At 47.0% G+C, this 27,591-nt stretch overlaps 1 protein-coding gene across 1 annotated transcript in view; it reads right to left on the reverse strand.

Annotated features, from left to right (window-relative positions):
• Positions 1-4,449: 4,449 nt before the first annotated feature.
• Positions 4,450-27,591, reverse strand: part of LOC135909547 (PRKC apoptosis WT1 regulator protein-like) — a 60,668-nt gene continuing 37,526 nt past the window's right edge. Inside the window, exon 6 of the mRNA XM_065441522.1 lies at positions 4,450-15,195. Within this exon, the coding sequence (XP_065297594.1) occupies positions 15,094-15,195 (102 nt within the window). The 3' untranslated portion in view covers positions 4,450-15,093. The remainder of the gene's footprint in view (positions 15,196-27,591) is intronic.

A 27,591-nucleotide genomic window follows, 5' to 3' on the forward strand; every position in this document is an offset into this window, starting at 1 on the left:
GCTCCGTCTCTTCCATTATGCCTCAGCGCTCAAGCGCATTATGACACGGCCCCGCCTATCTGTCGGATGGACGTCAGTATTGGCCTCAGAGGACCTACGCATACCTACGTGCACCTACTGCGACGTATGGACATTGTCGCACGACGTGCCCGCATAAAGCCGAACCGACTAAAGCGACATGTATGAAGTGCGGTGAAAACCACTTGGTGGTAACGTGCAGAGTTCAAATGGGCAATGAAGCAGTATACTGCTCCGAGTGTAAAAAGGTGGATCACGCAACAAATTGCCCGGCAGGCTTTGCAAGTTGCCCGGTCCTTCTGGAGAGAGTGGCGCAACTCCGGGCGCGCACCAATTACGGAGCGTAACGCAGAGCGTGCGCGCTCCGTGCGGAGGGGAATGGGCTGAACAGAATTACAACCGGACAGGTAGCGCGTCGTGCGTTTGGTGAATTATCTGCAAGATATGGAGCCGAGCCGTGGGTACTTGAACAGATATCAGAGCTGTAATGGCCGCTTAAGTAAAACTTGTTCAAGTGAGTCTAGATCATACCAAACGCACGACTGCAGCGATTACACGCAGAATGGAAGAATGAGATTTCGGTGGTGGCCATATGCGATCCATACGCACTGAAAGGAAACGCACCGCAGTTGCCGCCGCAATTCATATGTTTCGGCGAAAGGGAACGCGATCTCACTGCTGTCGTGGCGCACAGACCGCCATTTGACATGTTCCCAATTTACATCTCCAAGCTAGTGGTTGCTATACGTTGCAGTGGGGGCTGACTATGAGTGGACGGTCATTTCGGCGTAAGCACCCCACCACAAGCCGATGGACGCAACGCTAGACGGAATCGCGACCAGCCTTGCGAAATGCCAATTAGAGAGGGTGATCATAATGGGTGACTTCAATGCTCATCATGAAATGTGGGGCCCAAGCGCAAACGACAACAGATGTTCGCGCCTCATTGAATTTTCGGTGGCAAATGGGTTGATAGTGCTCAATAACGCAGCATCGCCGCCAACACACATGAATAAATATACACAAAGTTGAATAGATGCGACTTTGGCAACCCCGCACTTAATTAAGCACGCATACTAATGGACCGGTGCTGACGATGATTCTTTTTCGGAACACCAAATCATTGACATCGTTATAGGCACCAGAACGCAGCGGCGGGAGAAGCGTCTCATGCAGTGTGGTAGACGAAATGCTCATCACGTTGTTACAAGAGCGCGCATGGCTTCAAAAAGCAAGCGGTGCGGTTGTCGGGTCGAATCAGGCACTCGACATGCTCATTAAGGAAATGTACGAAATCATTGGAAAGGAACGTAAGAAGCAAATCAGACCGGTCGGGTACAACAATAAAGGAAAGAGCTGGTGGATGCCGGCACTAAGGATACAGAAAAAGCAAGTGAATGCCATGCGTCGTTGGTTTCAAAGACGCCGATACACTGTGCTCAGGGCCATGCACAGGGCATTTTATAGTTCGACACTAGCTAAATTCCGACGAAACATTGAAAGAGAGAAAGAATGCGATGTGAAAGAAAGATGCACTGCGTGTAGCAAGCGGTCTTTGTTTGCGGAACCGATTAAAGTGGCGTTCGGTAAAACAAACGTAAGAACTGGTTTACCGCCCCTACGATTACCCGACGGTAGTCTGACGAAGGGCGTGCTGCAATCAGCGCAACTTTTATTGGAGACGCCAATTGCCAGAGACAATGAAGATCACGATGCATCAAGTCACAGCGACATCTGTCGACGGATGCAGCAGCCTTACCGCACTGCTATCAAAGACTGCGGATTCACGAAAGGAGACTTAGACGCGGTATTGGGCAAAATGCCGGCGAGCTCAGCACCCGGACCGGAAGGCCTCACGACTGACATTGTCGCTGCCATGTGCCGCACCCACCCTCAGTTTGTTCTCATGATCTTTAATGCTGAACTTGCTCTCGGACATTTCCCGCAGGCCTGGCGACAAAGTAAGGTCACTTCTATTCAAAAACCAGGCCGACCACTGGAATTGCCAAGCGCATATCGCCCGGTATGCATGTAATCTATTTTGGGGAAAGTGTTGGAGAGATTACTACATGGCAGCCCATATCGTTTCCTGGCAACGCGAGGCCTCATTCACCCATACCAGTACGGATTTACACATGGCAGGAGCTCCGTGACGGCGCTACAAGATCTATGCCAGTTTATCCGCATGCACCAGTTCTAGAACACACCGGTGACGGTAATCTCCGACTTTCAAGGAGCTTTTGACAGCATGTGGCATCCCTTAGTGATGCAATACTTCAGGGAGCGTGGATGCCCGAACAACTTGGTGCAATTGTTGCACGCGTTCCTGACGCACCAGATGGTCACGTTTCAATCGCGCTCCGGGGCGGTCACGGCAGAGGCGTCGCTGGGGAGCCCTCGGAGGTCTCTGCTGTCACGCGTGCTCTGGAACGCGGTGGTGGACGGTCTGCTGCGACTGCCGATGCCGGAGGGCATTCGCATGCAGGCATACGCGGACGACACTGTCCTACTAGTACCGGCCAAGAACAGACAAGAAACGATCGCAAAGGCCACTGACGCAATAATAATAATAATATTTGGGGTTTTACGTGCCAAAACCACTTTCTGATTATGAGGCACGCCGTAGTGGAGGACTCCGGAAATTTTGACCACCTGGGGTTCTTTAACGTGCACCTAAATCTAAGCACACGGGTGTTTTCGCATTTCGCCCCCATCGAAATGCGGCCGCCGTGGCCGGGATTCGATCCCGCGACCTCGTGCTCAGCAGCCCAACACCATAGCCACTGAGCAACCACGGCGGGTGCCACTGACGCAATAGACCGCATTAAAGAATGGTCGCGTCTCAGCTAAGTTAAGTTGAACCACGATAGGACCATCTGCGTTCTCTTCTCTTTTGGCAAAGGCGGCATGGAGAAGAGCCTGCTCACAATCAAAATTGACCGCGACAAAAAAGGCATGAAATTTCGCAACGCGGCAAAGCTATTGGGCGTGATGACTGACCGGCGTCTATCTTTTTTTGATAACGCCGAGCATCTTCTGCGCAAGGCCGAAACGCTGGCGATGAAATCAATTTCATTTCTGCACATGGACGAGGCGGCGCTCACCCGGAAGAACAAACGCCAATTATAAAGGCAAGTCCTGTTGCCCACCGTGACATATGCGTCGCCCGTGTGGTGGACAGAACGGTCCGATTGCGGTGGAAGGGACGCCAGAACGTAGCGGAGGCGCGCATTCCCGCCGAGACGGGGCCAGTGTGTCGTAGACTGGTGGAGAGCTGTCCGCCAGGTCGCCTCACGTCCTATCGACTGACCAGGCCGCCGTCAAACCAATATGACATTGGGAAAGGAGGACTGTGGCAGTTCATTGCGCGGAACCAAACGTCGGTGGTTCGAATCCCACTGGGTAAAGTTTTCTTTCTTCACATATTTGTATACAATTCCTGTTTCATACAACACTTCAAGTAACTACATGGAATAAATTCAAACGCGTCCTTGTCCCTACCCCGTGCGGGCCTTTTGACCAAGCATGGAGAGGCTTTGCCTCGCCCGCATGATGGAAACAAGTGGCATACACCTATTAATACACATTCGGGAGAGAACGCATCAGACCGTACCGACAAGCTGATGTTTCAAGAAGCTGTCGACGAGATGGGCCAGGCAAGAAGAAGCTCCATGTGGATTCGTCGAGCTGTGCTTTGGACTTTCCGCTGGAACCTGTCAGCAAGCCTGCATCGAGTGCGACAGTGTGTGCGCCAGCCAGTGTTTCTATTTTCTTTTTCCCCTTTTTCTTTCTTACCTTTTGATTTTTTTTTGTATTTTTCTTTCTCATCTCACACCAGCCTTACGGACCTACCGATGGGTCATTTACCTATGTACTTCACCCCCTGTACTTACCATTTTTTTTCTTTTCTCTTCTTTCCCTTTTTTTGTGTTTACTTTAATTTGCGCCGGGAAGGCGAATTTCTTTCACTTTTTTTTAGGGTATGCCCATGCCGACTCGTTTCAGACTCATAATTTCATTCTCATTAAAAGCCTGGCGCAAGGGCTTCTGAGCTCGCCGAGACGTCATGGGACACCGATGCGTTACCATTGCCCAATCAATATTTTTCACATTGGCTTTTATTACCAAATTTGGTGCTTTGGCTTTTGTTTAATAACCCCTTTTCATTTATTTTTCATTGGCTTTAAACGTGGTATGCATTTTTCCAGGTGTAGGTTCTCCCCAACGTATATTTCTGCTTTTGCCTTCAGGTGGACGGGGAAGTGATTGTCCACACATTTACACATCCTGCTATCTACCAGTATGGCCGATAGGACTATGAACCTTACTTTGTGGAGTTGTGCCGTAATTGGCTATGGCTATCAATACTTTGTCTTTAGGCGAGACTGACTTTTTGAGACTCGCTAGTGCCCAAAGAGAAAACACACCACATACTGGCATGCTATGGCTTTATTCCTCAAGAATCCAAGCAGAGCACAGCACACAGACACATGTGCGCACTTTGGCAGCAATGACTTTCATAATTAAGCTGGCAAAAAATAATGACTTGCCACATTTGCACTCCCAGTGATTTGCAAGCAGTCACTGTACAGAGTTCTTCAGCACAACCGAAATGTGCACGCACCTCGATATATGAGGCACAGCAGAGAAAAGGTGGACTGCGTACTTTGATATAGCGCTTCTAGTAGGCAACGCTTAAGAGAGTGAGGTACTTAGCATCAGTATTCCAGCTGATGGAAACACATTCAGACTGTTGGAAAATAGAAGGAACTAGCCTCCCACAGAATCACATGGTTTGAAGGTTCCATCTCATCAAGTTTAAAAGTGCAAAAAAAAAAGAAACAGCAGTGATGCACCAGGAACAGTGCATACTCAGTGTACTCCAAGAAATTGGCAAATCAATGTCACACAGGCAACCGACACACACACATACACAAAACAAAAGACCACTGTGAGTGCTATAGAAGGGTCTTCAAAACTAAAATGCAAGAACAAAAATAGGAATAAAAGGTGACCACAACCTTAACCTTGTACCTAGTTTTAAACGTCATAAACATGCACAGTCAGGTCATGCTATCTCAGCCACCTTTTACAGGCCAGTTTCGATTCGATCTTTTACTGTGCTAAGGTAGAGCGACATACTTCAAAAAAGTACCAACACAAATTTTCAAGTGTGTCCAATGACCAAAGGTGAATTCCACTGGTCAATTCGTACGCCTTTTTTTGCTCCACTGCTCAGGAGGCCTGATCAAATGGCTGGTCCTATACATAATGTAATGGCAATCTCAATGCCACACAGACCAATTGTCATATGCCACTATAACCTGCATGCACACCCTAAATCAACACAAGAAGCATGTGTTTCGATCCATAAAACAGAAAGCTGTTCCAAATTGACCAGGAAAACTTGACAATAGCAGCCACATGAATAAATGCTGACATTAAAAAAAAAAGCATTACAAGTAATGCTGCCACTGCTTGGTGGTGCTGCCCAATGAGTCACGATCATGCAATGTCAAACACAGCTGATGGAAGATGAGTACACATGATGTAGCACATGTCTTTTCTCTCCTATCTTGGCATGTAAAAGACAGTCATGAAAAGCATTGCAAGCCAGCATGTTACAGGAGGAAACATTGCATCTCACAATTTTTCCACGTTCTTATAAAGCGTGCCAGCCTCACCTTTGTGAAAGCACATGTTTTAATGACAGCGGACATTACGGTTAGCTGGTGGAGATGCATTATTCGCAGAAACAGTCCGACAAGACACAAGATGAATAAACAACTCATCATCAAAGTATGCCGTTTTTGCATGAACCTAGTTATGTGCATCAGCCTTCCAACAATCCATAAGCGAAAAATAAATAATATTTATTTACATCTTTCATCGTACTGAAAATTCAGATGTGCAAACACGCACAAAAGGAACTACACAGACAACACAGGCTATCAACTGTAGAGTTGCACAGTGGAGGAAAGCGAAGGAAGAGACAAAAGTTAGCACATTTATTCCAATATAAGGTGAGGTATTCTTTTCCTCCAGAGTTAGCCTTAAAGTGATCTCCCACCTCATGTGCAAGGCTGATAGGTTCAGTTACTATGTCAATATGGTGCCAGTAGCTAAAATTTTAGCAATAAGCCTTGCTAGGTGAGGCAGCACCGTACTTTTTGTACATGTAGCCTGCACCAAGAATTAGAAAAATTTAGCAGCAAAGCATGAGTGTAGGTTATATGTAAATTCTGCCTCGAGGTGTAACATCATGGCAACATGAATTCTGCCTGATTGGTGCCTTCATGGAAGCACGTCGTGCACTGCCGTAAAGCCACACTATAAGGCGAAAATGAGGTTACCACGAAGTTGCGTCTCAAGGTAAAATTTGTGTATGATTCGCAAGAATTATTCCAGGGGCTAACGATTATTTGGTACTTCAGGTGATCTCCGTCAAGCCTGAAAAGGTGGCAGTCACTTTAGCATACTCTAAAGAGGACGAAGGTGAAAGCTTGCCTGCACACGAGACATTCATTACGTTACTTGACATTTTCATTCTGATGTTTTGTTACTTCCTATTGCTTTTTCCCACGAAAACTCGAGGGTTCGACCCCCATATTTGGTGCCATAACGAGCCACTTAAGGCTTTTGCCTCAATATTCTGTCAGCTACTCTATATCGCCTTATATCAGTGTGCATACCTAGGTTCTTTTCCTTAGGTACCCCAAATGTGCCCTGGCCTTATAATCACATAAATACGGTATCTGCACATACTCAAGTTGAAGCAGCGTCAACCTGTCAATCATGGACATGTGCGGGCAGTTGCTAAGACTAACTATTTACGCATGACATTTCTTGTTCGAGCAAGATAACTGAGGGCTGACTTTTGCACAAACTACTGCTATTAATGATATGCAAAGCCACGATCATAACTTCGTGCTCATGCCTAAACAAAACTATACTGTGTGCAAACATCGGAGTGTGCTTGCGATCACAACAATGTAATGAAGTGTTAGCCACTAAGCCGGTCAACAAACAGTTAGGCTGAGTTAGTTTCTTATTGATGCTACTTGTTTCGCATGTTCATTCCTTCCTGTGTGTTTGCACATCTGCCTTCCAGTAACTTCACTTAGAAAGAATGAAGGAACTATTTGTGCAAGTGCTGCTAAGAATGCATCTTTGTTCTCTGCACACTGTGTTTCTGCACATGAAAAATAATGTATGGGTTCACTCCCAGTAAAGTAACACTGTCCGGGGCCATAGCCAGTGCGTCTGAGATAACCTCACCGTAACATCACTGGAACCAATCCAGACAATTCAATAGAAGCAAGAATAGCAGTGCTACAAGGCAGTCTTGAAATCAAACCACTGCTATGGGATAAGACTTGTCAAATCTTTGAGGGGCATAGTAGATAAACACGCTGGATAGCCGGCAAGATTGCGCAAAAATAATGGGCATTTAGAGTAGCACCTGGATGCCCAAACAGCCACTGCTTTTAAATAGGCAGTGAAGTTGCATGACCAATTAAAACAGCCAAAACAAGTTTCAGTCTTCAAAACTGAAGATAGCAGTGGATTCATACTGACAGACTGTAAAACAGGATGTAAACGCTGCTATTCACTTGTTTCGTGACTGCATCGGTTCTACCCCTCTGGACTTGGCACATTAGTAGAACGGTAAGCGCTGCAGTTTCTGCAATGCTGTTGCGGGGGGGTCACGGATAATTAGAGCAGTCGGGAAGGCATTGTGCACATGCAACGCGGAGCAAAGACGCAAACGAGTTTCTCACATCATCTTTCCTTCCTGCCACACTTCTCTGAACCCTCTCCTAAAGTGGTATGCAAGTTAGTGACAGCAGCAGTGGCAAAGTCGAAGCAAGGTTCTCATAATCATCATCATCGTCAATTTTGTGTCCAATGCAAGACGAAGGCTTCTCCCTGTGATCTCCTGTCACCCCTGTCCTGCACCAGCCGATTCCAATTAGCGCCTTCAGCTGTCCTCGACTGCGCTTCCCTTCTCGTGGCACCCATTCTGTAACCCTAATGGTCCACCGGATATCTAACCCCACAGGTGTTTAACTCTCTGCTCACAAAACATTGTCTGAAATATTATTTCCAGATCTGAATACGACAAACCAAATCACGAGGTTCAACCACTAAGAACAGACCAAGCAAGGAATACTAGAGGAAAATATCATGTTAAGCTAAAGCACTGATAGTGCTCCAAGCTGGCCATAGTGTCACCTTTACCGAGGACGGAGAATATGTAAGCCAGAAAATGACAAGACAGGACTGGCGCAGCCACTCGAAAAATATGGTAGCAGATATCTGAGAATAATTAACATATTGTAATTACTGATTTTGTAGTGAACCAGTTCACTTTCACAGGTTTTTGAAGGTTCATGCCTGCCAAAACCTGTTCACTCTATCCACACAGTTTGCAATAGTGTGGAACCCTCTGTGCCCTGGAGTCCGGAGGGCAGTGCTGCCATCTTGTGAAAAGTCGATTACCCCAATCTGTAAAACTGCCACACCAATATTCGGCTTGGCATATGCCAGGTTTCCTTCCCGGCTGTAGTGCATAAATCTGCAAGCGACTGTAAATTTCACTTGCACCACTGCGGCCAAAAACCTCCTTAAAAGTGCCGACTTTTTGTATATCCGTCTGCACCACTGTGCCATATCACATTCAGTACGAGTTGCGACAATGGAGCCGAGGTTGGAGCACTGCTCAGGCTGAACGAGTGGTTCCGATTTGTGATCGGCTTGAGAAAAACTGGGGAGACCTTTGTCTTCTCCGGCAACACAGATAAGACACCTGTGCTTTACGTTCTTGCATTTCTTCAGATGCGGTTTGTCTATTCTGTAAAGCGATCATACAAAGGCACACTAAGGAGCACAGCTTCCCTTCCTTAGCGGGATGCGCTTTTTCTCGGCACGCCCATGCTTGCAGGAATGAGCTTTAATGAACACCAACGGCTAGCCTTTCGTGCACCCGAGTCTCATTGTTTCGGGCAGCGAAGGTGTTGCGGTACTATGCATAGCACGCTCCCCATTTAAACATCATTGTGCCTACCCATGTCGGCTGTACCTAGCTGCTCATGAAATGCTGTTTGATGTTTGCTTCGGAACTACCTGTGTAATTCCTTGAAACGAATCTGCTATCAATACCGCATCATGTTGAGAGGATGTTATTTCAAAACTGCTCTCTTGGCCATTAGCATAAGCGCTTCATTTCTTCACTCTAGTTACTCTTCGATGCACCCATGTTGACAGTGTGGGTACTCCCTTGAGGTATTACTGTGTTACTCTGCTGTCACTCAACTGCTAAAAAAGCATCACGCTACTTGAAGACGTTCCATAAGACTCCAGTCATAAAGCGAAACTGTTGAGAGAAACACCCAATCAGTTTATGCTGATAAATTTTTTCTGAGGACTCCACTTTCATTCATTTTGTGCTAATACAGGCTAGAAGGTTAGAGTTCCATTTTTAAAAATTTTGTGCCCATATAGATGCATATTTGGGCTGCTGTGGCATAGTAAAACTTTTCAAGACTCGCTTCATTTCCCTCTGGTTTTCAGGGCAGAATATATTCCATCTTTACCAATACAAAAATCGCCTAGGCCCGAGCAAATGCCACCAATATCCATCACATCATGACAAGCTGGTGCATAAACGCCTAGGCGGCATCGCCACCCACCTTTTGTACTTGCACCTTTTTTTCGTTGGCCTAGGCCCTTTTTACAATAACAGTCACTTTCTTGGTGTCGTAGAAGCATAATTTGCTAACATAGCTTAAGTAATTTTTGTCAGTGTCACTTTAGGCGACATCAAGTAATTTTTCTTGTTAGTGTCACTTTAGGTGACATCAAAGCATAAACATGCTGCTAGTTATGCCACTAGCCATGCTTACCAAATGTGGGCCGACACTAGATGTTGCCCTGGAAATTATGCACAATACAGCGCACAAATATTTGCTGCTTTGAAGCTGCTGCACTAGAGAGGCAAGACAATGCCTTGCATATGAAAAGACTGCAAGGCTACATAACCTAGAAGCAAGCTGTGAACAGGGCTTATAGTAGCTTTTGCAGAAAAAGTTCGAAGGTTTTCAGACTATCAAGGCTTTGAGAAAGCATTTTCATGTATTGGAGCACCATGACAACTGATAGCGTGAAATGAAAACACCTGCCTTAATGAGCAAACAATAATAATAATAAAAAAACAACACTTGCTAAGCCTTTTCCGCATCACCAGTCAGTACAATGTTAGCTGCTTACCATGAACGTGTTAATCAAACTGGATTGCCCTGACTGTTCGCTTGCACAAACCTTGTGGTCAGTTATGCTTATGAAAATCTACGAAGCTCAGCTGAAAACAAAACTCAAGGATTATGAAAGTGCCCCTCACTAGGCCCTATTGCAAATTTTGGCTATAGATTCGAAGCTGTAAAGCGCCGTTTAACGAGCGTTTTATCACAAGAATTTTTTCGAATCAGATAGAAAGCAGATAGAATAAATTAGCTGTCCTGTTACCATACTACTCGGAGCAGAGCCTCACTGTCGATGGAGACGCTCTCTCCCTATAGTAGTATTCCCAAGCGGTGTTCCCTCCCCGTCTTAGCCGAGAGACTTACAGCCACATAAGCTCTGCCTTCTTTCTTGTACCGTTGTTTCTTCCACTTTGGATTATTAGTCCTGGTGAGTGAAGAAACATGCACTGCAAAGAGGCATTTGTGCATGTTACCGTGGCACTCTGGCTGGGTTCACACTGCCTCGGGAATGAAGGAGTGAGGAATTTGCTCTAAAGAAATCTCGTGTTTTCACAGTGCCGCAATACTCTGCAGGCACAATTTGCCAGCGTGTCATGTATATCCTATGCTTGCTTGTCAAAAATGGCCAATCCCAGCGAGGGACCTCTTAAGCAGCAGTCCATAAAACTTAAAGGCTACAATGGCCTTGGAAACAGTATTTTCACCATTCAAGGGTTTCAAGGAACACTACAAACCCTGTATCACGTGCTATATCAGCCTACTATGCTTTGTCTTCTACTGCCATCTATTCCTCGTGCACAAAGCACTTTCAAGTGGTTCGAGTGAGAATTGTATGTACAAGAAGGGCACTAAGCTGATCCCCCAAGCTTGAAGTTGAGCAGAGCGCATGAAGATTTCTCTAACAGGTGCCTACAATTTCCAGAGCTTAATCAGTACATGCAAGATTCGCACTATCATAGCAACAGAGCTGTGACCAGTGCCAACCTATGTTGTAGAAGTAGTAGCACTAGTAGTCGTTTGTTATAAAAAGGACAAAAAGAGGTAGTAAATTAAGGGCATCGTAACTGTCTCAATTCTGAGTGGACACCTGAACTGTCCCGTGGCGGTGAGAAAGATGAAGGTGAACAAAAAAGGTAGTGGAGAGGAAAGTTACAATAATATGGACAGAAAGTCAAAAAGCAGAGATGCCTATACATGGCTATACATGCAATACTACATACATTTCTCTGTATTTAGATTTCTTTTGAATGTATTTCTTGCTTATTTGTTGTATAGTCATGTACAGTAAACCCTCGTTCGTACGTTCTGGAAAAAAAAAGGCGAGAAAAACGTACCAACTCGAAAAACATATGATCCAAAGCAACTAAAAAATTTGGCAGACTTGACTGCAGGTGACATCTATGTAATGCGAAGCGCTGCAGAAATCGTGGCGGCACAAGGCACAAGCTACCGACGCACGTGGAGCTGGTGGGGCTCTGGCAGCTCGAGACGTGTTTTATTGTTTTCCTGTTGGGTGGCGCTTTCAGCCGGCAATTCGAAACCAAAACGAGTTTGCGGGCAATGCCGGATGCCGCTGGAGCAAAACGTGGCACTCTTACGTTGTGCTGCCCGCAGTAGGCAACGGCAGAGCATTTGCATTACTGCCTACTAAAAGCATGCAGTACGCTTCCGATAGCATTATTCCCCATGCATTGTAAAAACAGATAGATGCTTATCGCAATGGGATTGGCTGTGATAGCTGCGATGACTTGGGAGGAGATTTGCTGGCACCAGAATGAGAAACTGAATGCGCGCTGATGTTTTCGTGCGACCCGGGCGGGCAAGTATGTATTCGGGTGAAGCGCCCGCAGTGGGCGGCTATCGTACTCAGCTGCACGCGCCTTGCACATTTTTTTTGTTTACACGGGATCTAGCGGATGGAAAACATATCGCATGATCACAGTTTGGCGATGTAGTGAATTTCGGTGCCGAAAGATTTGCGTTTTCCGGGACTGTATGAACCACTAAAAAAAAATAAGCATAACTCCCTTGGGTCATTTTTTGTGTTCTCTACCGTGAACGTTGGCACCAGAAAATCATACGTAACGGCATTGCATTAACGGAGTTCTACTGTATGTATAGGCGTTTCTCCAAACAGTAGAAAAATAAAAATAATAAAAAATAAACATAGGACGGCACATTTTTTAGTCAACATTTGGGCCTATGGTTCCAACTTTACCTAACAACTATTTAAAGGCCAAATGCAGCAAAATTTTCCATTTGGCTAAACTGGTTATAAATGAATTGTAGATACTACTGAAACAATTTCAGGAAAGCTACAGCGTTATTAAGAGCCACAAAGGGGTCCCAAACCACCTCTCGAACTGTGTGAAACAGCCCATTCTGGGGATAGCATACGCTGCATCTGGCCTTTAAGAGCAGCTATTTTGTTGGGGATTTGAACAAATGTTCAGAGCAAATGAAAATTCCAATGTTTGTTTCGGCAAGATTATTTGAAGACGTGGCAGGAACTGAAACATCCACGAAAACACAAGCCAAGCTTTACCCTCACCACCATGTAGGGGAAAATTCAGGTGCAATCAGACAACACTAAACCTACTCAACTATGACCTCAGAACAGTCAGACACCTGCATCATAAGATTCGAGACGCACATATTTTTAGCCTCGATGTAGCAAAGTGCTCAATTTCAATGTGACAAAATTTCACACCTGCTGCTAAGGAAGATGGGGGCATTCAATGGAAAGGGCATCGAGGTGCCAGTGGTCAAACGACTGAACTGATTGTGGTTGTTTCTGAATGCACCACACTTTGCAAGATACGGCCCTGGCACGGATAACTTCCGGAAAATGTTTGACATATTCAACAAAATTTTGGGGTGCAGCCCACACACAAGAATGTACAGTATTTCAATGCAAAAAAATATAATAATAATATTTCTGGCATAAGAAAGTGGAGTGCAATACTTTATGACATTGTTACATTGAAGTTTACTGGTGTGTGCTCTACCTTTTGTGAGCTCAGTTCAGGCATAAGATGAAGAGCATGAAACATTATGTTTAAACTGCATTAAAAGCACAGCAGAGATTGGCAGCTCTGCCTTTCAATCACGTTACGCAAGGGCTGTGATGTATTAAATATAGTCAATGTCTTCCAGGGATTTTCTGCAGTCTCCTAAACTGAATTTAGAGCATCATAATTATTTTCTTTCAGTTAAGCCTATGTATAATCATCTATCATGTAGCTCATGCCTATGATGAAGGTTGAAAACATTAAGTTTGGAATGAAGCTTAAATAAAAAGTCACTGGCCTAAACCTGGATGCTATCGGCACTGGTCAAAAATGGCCACATGTTCAATAAGTCCGCCAGCATAAATGTCCGTTTTTTGTGTGGTTGTGAGTTTTTTTTTTCACACACTGCCAGGATGTGCGCAAGACTTTGCACTCGATCTATCAGTGTGTCCTTATCTGGCTATGTGTTTCTTTTTTGCGCATACAATTACGCTAACAGATGTGCACCCAACTAGCCCACAAAAACGTTCCAGCAAAGGCTATAGTCACGCAAGGCTCAAACACCTGTGCCCGCTGGACCCATCAAAACTCAGACCTGGGAGTCATCCCCGAAGATTTGGCCATGTGCGTGGTGGCAATACGTAAGCAACAGGGGGAACGGTGCAAGGCAATTGGACAAGAGCAAAGACAAGCGCACTTCTCTCTTGCCCTGCCCACGCTTGTTTGTCGTGCTGGTCAAAAACCAACTAACACTGCTTCGAAATTTCCTACGTAACCGGCTGACGATGGCTAGCTCTGGATACTCCAGCAAAAAGTCTAGGGTGCACAAAGTAAGCTGCCTCAAAGTGACCGACAGAAGGACGCGATGCAGTCCATCACTAACGGCAGAACGTCCAAACAGGCACGTTCCAGAAGTGTCACCGTCGTCCGCATAAAGTTTCCAGCAGAAAAGTTACCAGAGGGAACTCTGGTGCTTCGATTGTTCACCCGTCATGAAAATGATGCATGCTATACATGGCTTCAGTCTAATAACCATGCTTCTGGCTTCATATGTCCTGGTGGTGTTATTCATTAGACCTTTATTTTTCTAAATTTCTAAGAAATCTAAATTTCCTAGATGCACCAATGCAACAAGTTTCTGTGCACATGCATAACTGCAATTTTTGCACTTGTGCACTTACCGTTGTTGCATTGCAGCACAGTATTTTATTGAAAATGGCCAATTTGCAAGGTTGCAAAGCCATTTTGAAGTCAGATCGATGACGTTTAGGCAAGCACATCATTTGCATGCTGGCTGAACTGCCACAACTGCAGTCCACGTAGACACTAGTGCCCCCAGAATTTTCTTAGGAAACTTTCTGGTCATCCTCGCAAATTGTCACTAGGCAGACAAAACACGGCTCAGACTGCTGACAAACAAGCAAAAGCAACCGGCTTCAAAGCAAAGTGGGTCAGAATCGTCGCATAGCACTAGCCCCAGATGCGAATGTCATGCATGTACAATCGGAGCCGGGCGGGCGTCGCGACAGCATCTGCGACTGCCCGTCTCACCGAATGCATACACTTGCGGTAAACCATCTTCGGGTGCGTTTGCGCAGAGGGCCCACCTGGGCAGCCAATCGCCGGCTCCGGATTGTCCACAGCGCAGAAACGCGAGAAAAGCTGCCTCAAAGCGACCGCCGCCGAGAGCGCACGAACAGGCGCGGCTGGCACACACAGATGCACGTGTGATGCTTGTCGGGGCTCTGTTGCAGAACGAAGAGCTTCCCGGGAGCAGCTGCCATTGTCTGTGAGCGTGGGCCTTACTCCTTGGCGGGCGGCTGCATGGCCAGAGGCACTCCGTCCAAGAGGGCGCTGTTCATCTCGCGCAGTTCCCTATTCTCGGCTGTCACCTCGGTCAACTCCTGCACGTACAGTGGCCACTCGTTAATAATACTGCAACGGGAAATGCAGGTGGCAGAATCTTATGCACACCTCACACAATCAACAACACTCAACAGTCAACAATCAAGAGTTCGACAAAGGCACATCTTGTCAGGCAGCATGTTAGAACAAGAAAAAGCGATAATGTCACTCACAAACTAAATCGAAATTCCTATTTTACGTTTCAGAACCCATACAGCTTCACAATGCAGTGGACGTAGTGTTGTAGATAGTTTATATGCTTAGCACACGACACGGTGAGCAGAGATAAAATTTGGGGCACGGTGCCCTGCGTTTGTTTGATAAGTTAGCTGTCGTCACCTGTATTAGCACTGATTTGAGCAGAACCATTCGGAGGGGAATTCGGGATTATTTTGGGTCACCTGGGGTTCTTTCGCTTGCACATCAATGTAAGTGCAGTGAAACCCACATGCACCAGTACCGGTTTCAACAATATATAAACAGTCTATGCTCATTACAACGGACTTGTGTACAACAGACTTTCGGACGTAACAGACCATATTTCAGCTTTAATTTGTTCTGTCTATTTTAATAATCCAATGAAGTTCACTTTTAACAGACCGCGCTATAACGGACTATCGGCTATAGTCGACAAAATTTGCGGCGATTTCTTTCAAATTCGTGCGTATAAAAAGTACTTTTGCCTTGTCGACATGGGCTGATCACTGTCTTGCAAGGGTCAGCCGACGATCAAGGCTCAATATCGTATGCGTGAGGGAGGAAGGCAAGGTGGAAACGCACCGTCTTCTTTCGCACGCGAGGCGGCAATAGAGAGGGGGTTTTACTCCGGCAGCTACTGCTTACATTGCGGGCGCCGTATCTTGAAAGTGATCTGCAATATGGACAAAGTGCGCCCAGTTTCGGTAGCTTTCGACAATTAGTACCGTATAATGCGGAATATAGGTCGAGGCGGAGTATAGGTCGACCCCCTTACATTGAAGCAAAGAAGTCAACATAAAAATTATAAGGCACAAAACTTTGTTTTAGTTAGTGGTGCCACTAGAGTCGTCACCTGCTCATTCGTCTGAGCTGTCTGAACTCTCGTCTGAAGACTACTGCTTTTCGCTGGCTGTGTCCCACAATATGTCATCCTCGGTGCCGTCCAAGGAGTTGCTAATGCAACACTTCTTGAATGCCCGCACCATCATATCGTCGGGCAGCGAGCGCCAAGCCTGCGACACCCATGTGGCCACAGTGGCGGCCTGCGCAGCCGGCCGGTCGGAGTCGTTGGGTTGTCGCCGGCCATCCACTGATTATATTGCGCATGGACACGGTCCTTACAGGGCTTGTTGAGCACGACGTTCAGTGGCTGAAGGGTTGAGGTCATGCATCCCAGAATGACGGCGAGTTCCGTCCTCCCGTCGCGGAGTGCCTGCTTCACACCTGCGGTCAAGTGCCCGCGAAAGGCATCCAAGACGAGCCTGCTCGGACACCGCAGGAGTGCGCCGGGTCGCCGATTCCAGACGGTCTTAATCCAATTGAGCATGAGGGCCTCGTCCATATAGCCCTTTTCATTCACGCGAACAACAACATCCCGCGGGAAAACCTCTTTCGGCAGCGTCTTCCTCTTGAATATTATGTATGGGGGCAGCTCTCTGCCGTCTGCAGTACATGCGAGCACCACCGTGAAGCGCGAATGCTCGTTCCCCGTAGAAAGAAGCTTGACTTCTTTTGCGCCGCGTTCGCACACAGTGGTGGGCGACGGCATGTCGAACCACACCGGCGTTTCATCAGCGTTGCCGATCTGTCCCAACATGTAGCCATGCTGCTGCCGGAGACGGATAAGATAGCGCTGGAATTCGACCAGCTTGTCCTCGTATGCTTCTCGCAGATTGATGTGCGCCGTCGAAGTGCAAATCCCTTGCGTCACATGAAGCGACGAACGAAATAAATGGAGCCCTTGAATTGTTCCTTGGGCAGTCCGGATTCTCGGGCGATCTCAATAGCTTTGATGCGGATGAGTTCCGCTGTCACTCGCAATGATCTGGCACGATGCTCGCGGACAAAATCCGCCACCTTGTCTTCGAGCTCCGGGTGCACCGTGCGGCGCCCGCGAAAGGACGTCTTCTGCGCGTTGCAGGCAGACAGCTTGACTTTCTGCGTTCGCCAGTACCGGACGCTTTTTACCGACACGCCGAATTGCCGCTGGGCAGACATGTTCCCATGCATTTCAGCATATTCGATTACTTTCTTCTTGAACGCCGCGGTGAACTGACGTCGAGTACTCGTACTCATTTTGCGGGTTGTCGGGAAATTTAGCTACGCCAGGAACGATCGCTACACAAAAGGGAAGATGGCGTCGGTCCAACTGTGAGGCCGCGTCGGTCACCAAGGAGGCGATACGATGCGGATGCCGAAAGGTCTGCACTCCTACATGCTGCCAGACAACTATTCATGTTGTGCCAAGGGCCTCGATCTATATTCCGCACTATACGGTAGTTCACATCGAAGCGAGAAACAGCATGAAGGACAATTCGCTCACTGTTCCTCCCACACTTATCGTGCTTAATTTGTTATCTTCGATCGATGCTTCACCATTCGAGCGAAACTGTAACTGTTTTTCTTTTGTTTTTGACTTTGGAATTTTTCTCACTCAACTTTTACAATAAAGTTGTTAAACATTGCGACTTTCGGAAGTGAGGCGATAATACGGACATTTTTTATCGGATTATCGGGGTCTGTTGAAACGATAGTTGACTGTATTGGATATAACAATGAGCAACCGATGCAATGTCATCTAGGGGGACGAAACGCAAGCTTCGTCACACCCGTCCTTACGCCGCACATCCTTTCCCCCCTCGGCACAAGGCACACCTTTGGAATACTTCTATTAGCAATGCCATACACTGTCTGAAATGACGACTGAAGAATAACTATTGTGCAGATGAGACAATTTTTTGCAGATTGGGGAGTCTAGAAATATAAAACTGAACGTTTCATTGAAGATAGCCTCCAGTGATCCTAACTGGCACTTCCACAATAAAATGATGCAACCTTCATAATTTGGTTGACTCGGCAACCAATTTTTTTAAATGACAGCAGAGAGACTTCTGTTGGGTTGTCTAATTGCCCGATCCAAAGTTAAGGCAGTTTTAACAATGTCTTAAACAATGGGAAATGTTCATGAAGTGAAATTCCCATCCCCCCCACCTCACTGTGGGTTGCTTTTATTCATCAGTACTTCGACAGCGTATATGCAAGTTATACAAGAAATCCTTCCCATCGTGTGCAGTTTTCGCTCAAACGAGAGCAGGCAGTCAATTTCAGACCGACATTCGACCGATGTTTGACTAGCAGACTAATCTCTTATAACACCGCCTGTGCAAGAACCCTAATTCAAAACTGTACACTACCTTGCAACGCTCCACATTACTGCACAGCACTGTACGGAAACTGAACAAAGCATGTAGAGGCTCCAGTGCCAGGCGAACGCACACTAGACCACCTGGTGTGCACATAAAAGCTGATCAAACGCAATACACAAGGACGAGGAGGCTGCCACATTCTCCCTCACCTGACAACCATTGCTTTGCGAGACTAAAGAATTTAAGGAAAAGCTAGCCAGGTGCCTGCTACCATTAGTAAAGCCAAATGTTTCCTGCAGAATAAAAATTTACCCATTTTCATAACTGCAGAGAAACTGCTTCTTTGCATAGCATGGGCATCACTATGCTTATTATTGACTGCGACAAATTTTTCACATGACAAAGGTGCTGTGGCACACGCACAGTGTAGGTCTGGTCGCTGCAACCACAATGTCCCACGACACACACAACAGTGCATCAACACAAGGAAGATGAGTAAAAAACTGTGGGTTTATCTCGGTGGCTCGACCTTTGCGACTGGAGAACTGCCTGACACGGGTGTGAACGGCAACAGTGATAGATTTGCTCCAGTGATAGATTTGGCTACAAGAAATGGTGACATAATTCGGACAATCTTTATTTCGTGCTGACTGTGGACAACGTGGTATTTAGGAAAGGACACTTTCGGTTGCATAAAGAAGTTGCATTGTTCATCGGTGCGCGCCCTCTTCAGGGAGCGATCAGGTAATGGGGAAAAAGCTACAGCCATAAAAAATTGGAAAATTCAGCGGCGATGGTGGCCACCCACCACCGAGCCCAACAAGGGTGCGCTACAAGATTGGAAGCCTGCAGACGTCGGACATGCATCACCACTATAACCTGATATAAAATACCCAAAGTTGGATAATTACACCAGGTTGACCCTTGCTGCCCAGAATACGGAAGTGAGGAGAAGTGAAGAGACGACAGGAAAGATGAAAAAGGCGAGAGAGAAGGACGATGATCAGAGAAGAGGACAGGAAAAGGTGACTGACGATTTCCCCTAGGTGGGTCAGTCTGGAGGTGCCGTCTATGTGAAGCAGAGGCCGAAGAGGTATGTTGCCTCCGCCGGGGGGCCTTAAGGATCCGAACACCCGGCATCATCTCAACCCCCAGGATACCCCTTTCCCCAGACACGGCTAAGCCGCGCATGGCTACACGCGGGAGGGGCCAACCCTCGTGTGCTCGGATACGTGGTGTCGCAATGCACCAAGCGCCTGCCGACGCAAACGCCCTTGCGGGGCTCAATGCGAGTGTTAACTTCAGCAGAATATCACATGTTTCTCACAGTGTTTACTCGCTTCGAAAGTGAGTTCAGCGAGGAAGTGAAAAGTTCTGTCTTTCGAGGACACGCTTTCAATTGTGACTGCGGTTGCCGAAGGTGAAGAAGGATGTCGCTGCCCTATTCAACATCCCAGCCAGCACCCTGTTGACATCTTAAAGGGACACTAAAGCGGAACAATAAATCAGTTTAGACTAATGAAGCATTGTTTGAGAACCCTGCAGGCAGTCATTTAAAAAGAATAGTTTGATTATTAGATGAGAAAATGAAGGTCCAAGTATCAGTATTTGAATTTAGCACCGAAACCCCAGCGGTGGTACGTCAGCGTGACATCAGGAATTCCAAAGTATGCCATTTCGTCTCATTTTTATTCTTTAAAGACCCCATAACGGGGTATTACATAAGGGGTGGGTTACACAGAAATAAGGAGAAACCATGTGTTAATCTATGGTGAAAGGGGATTGGTGACGCTTTCTATGAAGGTAGATGGACAAGGGATGGCAGCGGTGTCGCCCGGAAGGCCATTCCAGTCAGCAGCTGCACGAGGAAAAAATGACGTAGAAAACGTAATGGTGCGTGCACGTGGGGGCGCGACGTGAAGAGGGTGACCAGTGCGGTTAGAAATGCGCGTTGGTGGAACAATGTAAGGCGGGATGCCCATCGAGCTATGAAAAAGTTCATAGAGTAAAGAAAGACTGGCGGTACGGCGGCGACATGAGAGAAGGGGCAAATTAGATTCTAATTTTAGTGATGACACACTCACATCATAAGAATACGAACGATGAATGAATCTAGTGGCACAGTTTTGAAGTGACTCAAGGGCGTCTTGAATATAAGCTTGTCGCGGGTTCCAAATTGCTGAAGCATACCGTATTTACTTGCATAATGATCGCACTTTTTTTGTCAAAAAAATTGACGCAAACTCGGGGGTGCAATCATTACGCGGGCTAAAATTTTCGCAAGAAAAAATTTTGAGCACTGAAGACGTAAAAGGGCAAGTTTTGGGTGAGAATTCTTACGATGGCTATGGTAAACATAGCCAAACATAAAAGTTGAGTAAGGCTTACCTTTGTAATAAACGCACACATTACACAGGCACTATATGAATTGCACATTGCCCTTTTATTTTTCTAATTGAAAAAAGGGCGCCTCAGTTTACTGAGAGTCTGAATCTTCACAGTTATCGCTGTCAGCTTCAATGTCGGAACCGGCAGTGTCGTCGCTGGGGGCATCTTCGGAGTCCCACAGAAAGTCATCTTCTGTGCCGTCCAGTGCGTTGGATATTCCGGTCTTCTTGAAGCTTTTCGCCACTACCTCGTCGGAGACACCACTCCACGCTTCGACGATCCAGGAGCAAAGCACCTCCAAGGACGGTCTTCTGATATTGCCGCTCGGCGTGAAATCATGTTCGCCTGCTGCCATCCACTCTGCGTACAATCGCCGAACGTTGTCCTTGAACGGTTTGTTCAGGGACACATCCAGAGGCTGTAGCAGCGACGTGAGACCTCCAGGGATGACTGCAATTTCCAAGCGTCGCTCCTTCAGCTCGGCTCGAACACTATCCACAAGATGGCCTCGGAAGCTGTCTAGCACAAGAAGCGAAGGAAGCAGAAGCGCTCCTGGTCTCCGTCCCCAAACAGTCTTAATCCAATCCACCATAAGTTCAGCTGTCATCCATCCTTTCTCTTGAGCGCGGATGTGGATGCCACGGGGAAAGTTTCCCTTCGGAATAGTCTTCCGTTTGAAAATTACGTATGGTGGAAGCCTCCGCCCGTCTGCCGTCACTGCAAGCATAACAGTACATCGCAGTTTCTCAGCGCCCGATGTCCTTACGAGGACGCTCCGAGCACCCATCTTGTTGACTGTCGTGTTTCGGGGCATGTCGAAGGTCAACGGAGTTTGGTCAGCGTTCCCTATTTGCGATAAGAGGAAGCCATTCTTCTCGCGGATCCTCGTAACGAAGTGATGGAAGTCGACCACCTTTTCTTCATACGCGGATGGGAGCCGCCGGCACAACGACGTCCGCCGCCTCAGTGAAAGTCCATTCCGTCGCATGAAGCGAGTCGTCCAGCCGGAGCTAGCGCTGAAATCCTTTGCGACGATTCCCAGCTTCCTTGCAACAGCACGCGCCTGCATCTGTATCATTTCCAATGATACAGCGCAACCATCATTGCGCAGGTCCTTCACGTATTTAAGGACCGCCTCCTCAACGTGAGGGAACTTGCCAGTTTTGGGTCCGCGGAAAGCCCGGCGCGTCCTATCGGTAGCCATCAGCTGCTCACGCTGTTTTTTCCAATAGCGTATTCTGATTTCGTCGACGCCGAAATGCCTGCCGGCTGCACGGTTGCCGTGCTCCAGCGCGTAGTTAACAGCTTTAAGTTTAAACGCGGCCGTAAAACTCGCATAGCGTCCCATGGTGAAACGGCACCAACACAGAAAAACCAAACACAAAGGCCACCTTGCAAAATGCAGCAAACGCAGTGTCCGTCGAAACGTGTCAAACGCGTTTGCTGCGGGATGACAACACGTCAACCAACAGGCGGCTGCCGCTGTAACAGTGCGGGACATCAAAACAAAAATGGCGACTGACGGAGCGAGCTGAACGCGATTTTTTTTCTTTTTCGCGTGAGTACATTACGTGCATTGAAACAGCTTTTTCCGTATCAGTAAGTAACGATGATAAAGCAAACAAATAATAAAGCCAAGGCAAGTTTAGTTGTAGATCTTTTTTTATTCTTGAAGTGCAGAAAGTGATAAAGGAATGAAATGGGGCATCTGCTTAAGAATCTGTTCGGTGCGTGCAGTCCGCTCGGTAACATTCGAAGAGTCGTTTGCGCAGCATTCGACAGATGGTGAGCGTGATCATCATTAGCTAGATTTGGCACACGACATAATGCTGCGACAAGTTCAGGGTGCGATCATTACGAGGGAAATAAAAAAAATCGAATTTTCACGACAAAATTAAGGGGTGCGATCATTACGCGAGTGCGATCATTATGCGAGTAAATACGGTATTCTAACTTTGTTCGCACAGGAGTTTTATAAGCTAGCAATTTTACGTTTTTAGGCGCGTTATGTAGATGACGTCGCAAAAATCCAAGTGTTTTATATGCAGATGATATGACGCTAGTTACGTGCAAAGCCCAAGAAAGGTCATGGCAGAAAGTGACTCCCAGATACTTAAACGATTGAACAGCTTCGACAGGAACGCTGCTAATCGCATAAGAAAAAGCAAGTGGAAAGCGGCAGCGGTTGAAAGATAAGGTTTTGCATTTGTGAGGGTTAAGTTCCATGAGCCAATCATCGCACCATTGCTTTACATGGTTAAGATCACTTTGAAGGGTTAATTGACCAGAGGCGTTGGCAACAGTGCGATAAATAACACAGTCATCGGCAAACATTCGGATATTACAAGATACATGAGTTGGTAGGTCGTAAAATAAGGAATAAAAGCGGGCCAAGGACGGACCCTTGCGGAACGCCTGATGTTACTGGAAGGGAAGCAGAGGTAGCATTGTTCACAAAAACAGCCTGAGCGCAGTTATTTAAAAATTCACGGATCCAATTTATGATGTCGGGGTGAAGATTCAACAGTGAAAGTTTGAGTAGAAGGCGTTTATGGGGTACTTTGTCGAACGCTTTCGCGAAGTCCAGAAAAATGGCTTCGGTCTGAAAATTGCAGTCTAAGTTTGCATGTAAGTTGTGCGCAAACATGGCCAGTTGTGTTTCGCACGAAAAGCCCCTGCGAAATCCATGCTGCACAGGATTGAAGAAATTATTTGAATCGAGAAAGTCCATGATATGCGCGTAAATGACATGCTCCATAATTTTGCACGGGATACTGGTTAAAGAAATGGGTCGGTAGTTTAGCGGTGATTCTCTGATACCTGACTTGAAGACTGGAATGACCTTTCCGTGTTTCCAATCAGCAGGAAGCTGGCCCGTGGAAAGTGACTGAGTACAGTAAACACAAAAATGATGCAGAAATGTTTTGAGTGTTCCTTAGAAATTTTGAGTTAATGTTATCGATCCTGGCTGATGAAGATAGTTTAAGTTTGTCGATTAGGGCAGAAATTCCAGATGCGACAAAGAAAATTGGCGGCGTAACAGTTCCAAAGACATTGGAGTGTACAGGGGGTGGCATGTCGGTTTCTTTACTAAATACGGATGAAAAGGCGGCGTTAAACATATTAGCACATTCAAAGTCAGTAGCCACTTCACCTGATTCTTTCGTAAGAGCGACAGTGGATGCGTGGTTTGGGTTTATAATCTGCCAGAATTTTCTTGGGTTGGTAGTCAGCATTTTCGGCAAGTCGGCGTGGAAAAAAAATGCTTAGCGTTGCGAATTGCTGTTAGATATGTTTTTTCAGCTGTATAATATTTCAGCCAGGCGTTTTCATTATCCCGCAGCTTGGCGGAGCGGAAGAGGCATTTTTTTTGTTTTCTAGTCTTTTGAGTGTTTTAGTAAACCATGGTTGTTTTCGCATTTGGGCCGCGTTGACTGAATAAAGGTTCCCGAAACTTGCCATGTTTAATATTTGGTTCCTTTAGAACACAAGGTAGGCAATCTGTGCCGCTACATATAATTAGTAGGCCTTAGAAGATGCCATCAAAATCCAAGAGGTCACAGCCCCCAGGTGCGGGAACTTAAGTAGGCGTCGCCACCCGTATTTCGTTCGTGATTTTCCTGGCTTACCAAATGTCTTGTTGTCGTGAGAGTGGTGTTTTTGGTGTTCTAGAACGGTAGTTTACTGATGCAGAAGAAATCATTTTTCACTTTAGTGTCCCTGTAAGTGCGAATTGCAAACGAAAGCATTTGCAGTGCAGTGGAGGAAAAGAAAGGATGAAGCTGCCAATTTAAGTATAAACCCCATGCAAGCGATCTTGCACGCGACAGCGACAAGCGACGCGATGGAGATGGCTGTCGCGTTCGCTCGTCGCCTACAAGTTGCACCCCATGCGAGCGACGACTTTGAGCGACGTCTCCCCAGTGTTGCCGGTATGAGGGCAGCAATATAGGCGCCGAAACTAGCGTGACGCGTGCTTTATTAACTTAAGTTGATGTATTTTACTGCAAAAAGCAGCATAAAATATTTCTGAAAGTCTTGCAGTAGGTTCTTATCCTTGCACCTATAAAAATTCAATCGTTTGCTCGTTCCGTGCGACAATCGAAAGTACTGGAGTTTTGTACATCCAGTTCCGGCTTTTCGCTATTGGCTAGTCGCTCATAGCACTTCCAGGCGACGAGCGACGAATTCTAGATTTGCAAAACCGAGCGATCGCGCGACAAGACCGAGCGATCTGTTCAAGCGACGGCCCGATCCGTTGCGCGAACCCGTCGCTCGTCGCTGTCGCGCACAAAATCGCGCTAATGGGGTTTAGCCTTTAGGCTGATGCGGACGAAGCCGGGCTTATATGGTTTTTGGACACATAGGCACGAAACGTGCCCATAAGTGGTGTGATCTTGCAGCAGAAAGAGAAGGATATTGTGTTCATCCTGGGCCACGAGGACTTCAAAGCTAGCAATGGCTGGTTGCAAGGATTTAAGAGGTGAAATGGAGTCAACGGGAAAATCATAATCGGGGAGTCTGCCTCTGCCGACAGCGATGCTTCTGCATCGTGGGTTGCCAAGAAGCTGCTTGGCGTTTTCAGCCGCTGCCAAGCGGTTGATGTCTATAACGCTGATGAGAGGGCTCGGTTTAGCAGATGTTGCCAAATCGCACGCTGGCACTAAGAAGACTGCCGCAGTGGCAAGCAATGCAAACTCAGTGTGACAGTTTCGCTTTATGCCAACAGCGATGGCAGTGACAAACGAACCCCGTTAATTACCTAGAAAAGTCCCCAGCCCAAATGCTTCTAGGAAACGAAGCAAACGCCAGTTAAATATGTGGCCAATTCAAAAGCATGGATGTCGTGGGCGATTTTTGCCGACTGCTTGAATGAGTTCAATGAAGACATCAAGAGACGAAGCCACCAAATCTGCTTGCTGCTTGACAACTGCTCCGTGCACCACGTTGATGGCCTTCAGCTGTCAAACATCCGAGTTGATATTTTCCTCAAAATTCTTCTGGACATCATAAACCACTGTTATGTTGTTATTAAAGGTAGGGTCCACCTCCCTGTAAACATTGCACATTGCCACCACAGCATCGGAAAAAATATTGGCAGCAGCTGTCTCACTGGCAGGTCTGAACTCAGCCTTGAGATGTTTCTGAAATGTTTCATGATGCAACCCTCTGTGGGAGACATTCATTATTGACCAGAAATCAATCAAAGCTGTTGCCTCTTTGCCAATCCTTTTAACAACCTGTACAGCTCTCATATTCACATAAAAAATCTTGCGACCTTCCTTTCGGGGCGATGGCCACCCCTTCGCGACAGTGCCACAAAACACGCACATCAGTATCATTTGCGATGCTAATTCCTGTCTTCTTCCCAGCTGAACTGAAAGTCCTGGTTGGGAGCACTGCTGGCACTTAGATTGGCCGAGAAGCGCGTTCAGGGCAGTCATTTGAATGATAAGAAACTCCTCCGCTAGTTCCGTACCGACAAGCACTTCGTCTTCACCCGTCAGTTCCATTTTCCACATGGTCACCAACACCGAACTTAGTTTTGCTTGCACTTTTGCAGCGACCTCCCGGGATGCTTCGGCTGATATAAAACGCAGCTCCAGGCCTGCCCGAATGGTGCCCCTCGTACTTGTAGACGGCGTAGCAACATCGTGCAAAGTGCCGAGATGATAATCGGACACATCCGAGGCGCGATCGCAGGAAGCATTCGACGATGTGGAACGTGGCACGACAAGCTCAATGGTGCCACTTCTGCTCGCACGAGATGTTTTGCCCACGTAAGAATTAAGTGCCAGAGAGCGACTCCTCAACATCATCGACACAAGTAAGTACTCCGCCCGCGTGTGAAGTGCTTGTTGGTGGCTCCTGAACGGCATCATCGGCACGCGTCGTATCCTGCTCGCATGTGGAGTCCTCGGCTGCACCTCTATGACTTCTGCGCTATGCTGCACAGTACTGCCACGCGACCTTGAAGCAGTCTTTTTCACCGTCGGCGATTTTCGCTTACGAGTGCCGTAAATATGAGCAGTCTTGTACTTCAGCGGTCGCCAACACATGGTCACCAGTAAACTTCCGAAACTACGCCCCGCAAGCACTGATGAATGCGTCGAGCTGATATAGGCAGGTTGCGACCATAGTTCCCGTGCCTACTAGGGCGCCCTTCGCGGCGGCGAGCGCGGAACCGGCAGGATACGACCGGCCCACTTGCGTTCGGAAAGCCTGTTTGTGCACTGTTTCGCGTGTAGCTGTCGCCTTTTCTGAGCAATGCCGAAGTGCAACCCGAGCTGTTGAGTAGTGGGCTGCAGCAGCACGTACACCAACTCACGAGGAACAAAGTTTTACAGGTTTCCAAGCCGACTGTATGAAGCAGAATGGCGTCAACACTGGATAGCGCTCGTCCGACGGCATAAGCTGTTTTATGTTCCGGCATTATGCCAAGTGCGTTATAACGCTGAATTCTTTGCTTTTACAACAATGATAGCAGCAACGGGACACCTGCAGTCAGTGGCATAGCTAGGTCGTCTGGCACCCAGGACCCATAGGTGAGGATATCAACAATTTTCGTGCGCCTCCAGACATATATGACACCCCCCCCCACTGGCCCCTTGCACCCGGCCCCTTGCACAACTGGTAAGTTCATCCCCTTTTTTGTGTTTGGGG

The sequence above is a fragment of the Dermacentor albipictus genome, chromosome 10 (assembly GCF_038994185.2).
Source record: "Dermacentor albipictus isolate Rhodes 1998 colony chromosome 10, USDA_Dalb.pri_finalv2, whole genome shotgun sequence".
NCBI classification, from domain to species: Eukaryota; Metazoa; Arthropoda; class Arachnida; order Ixodida; family Ixodidae; genus Dermacentor; species Dermacentor albipictus.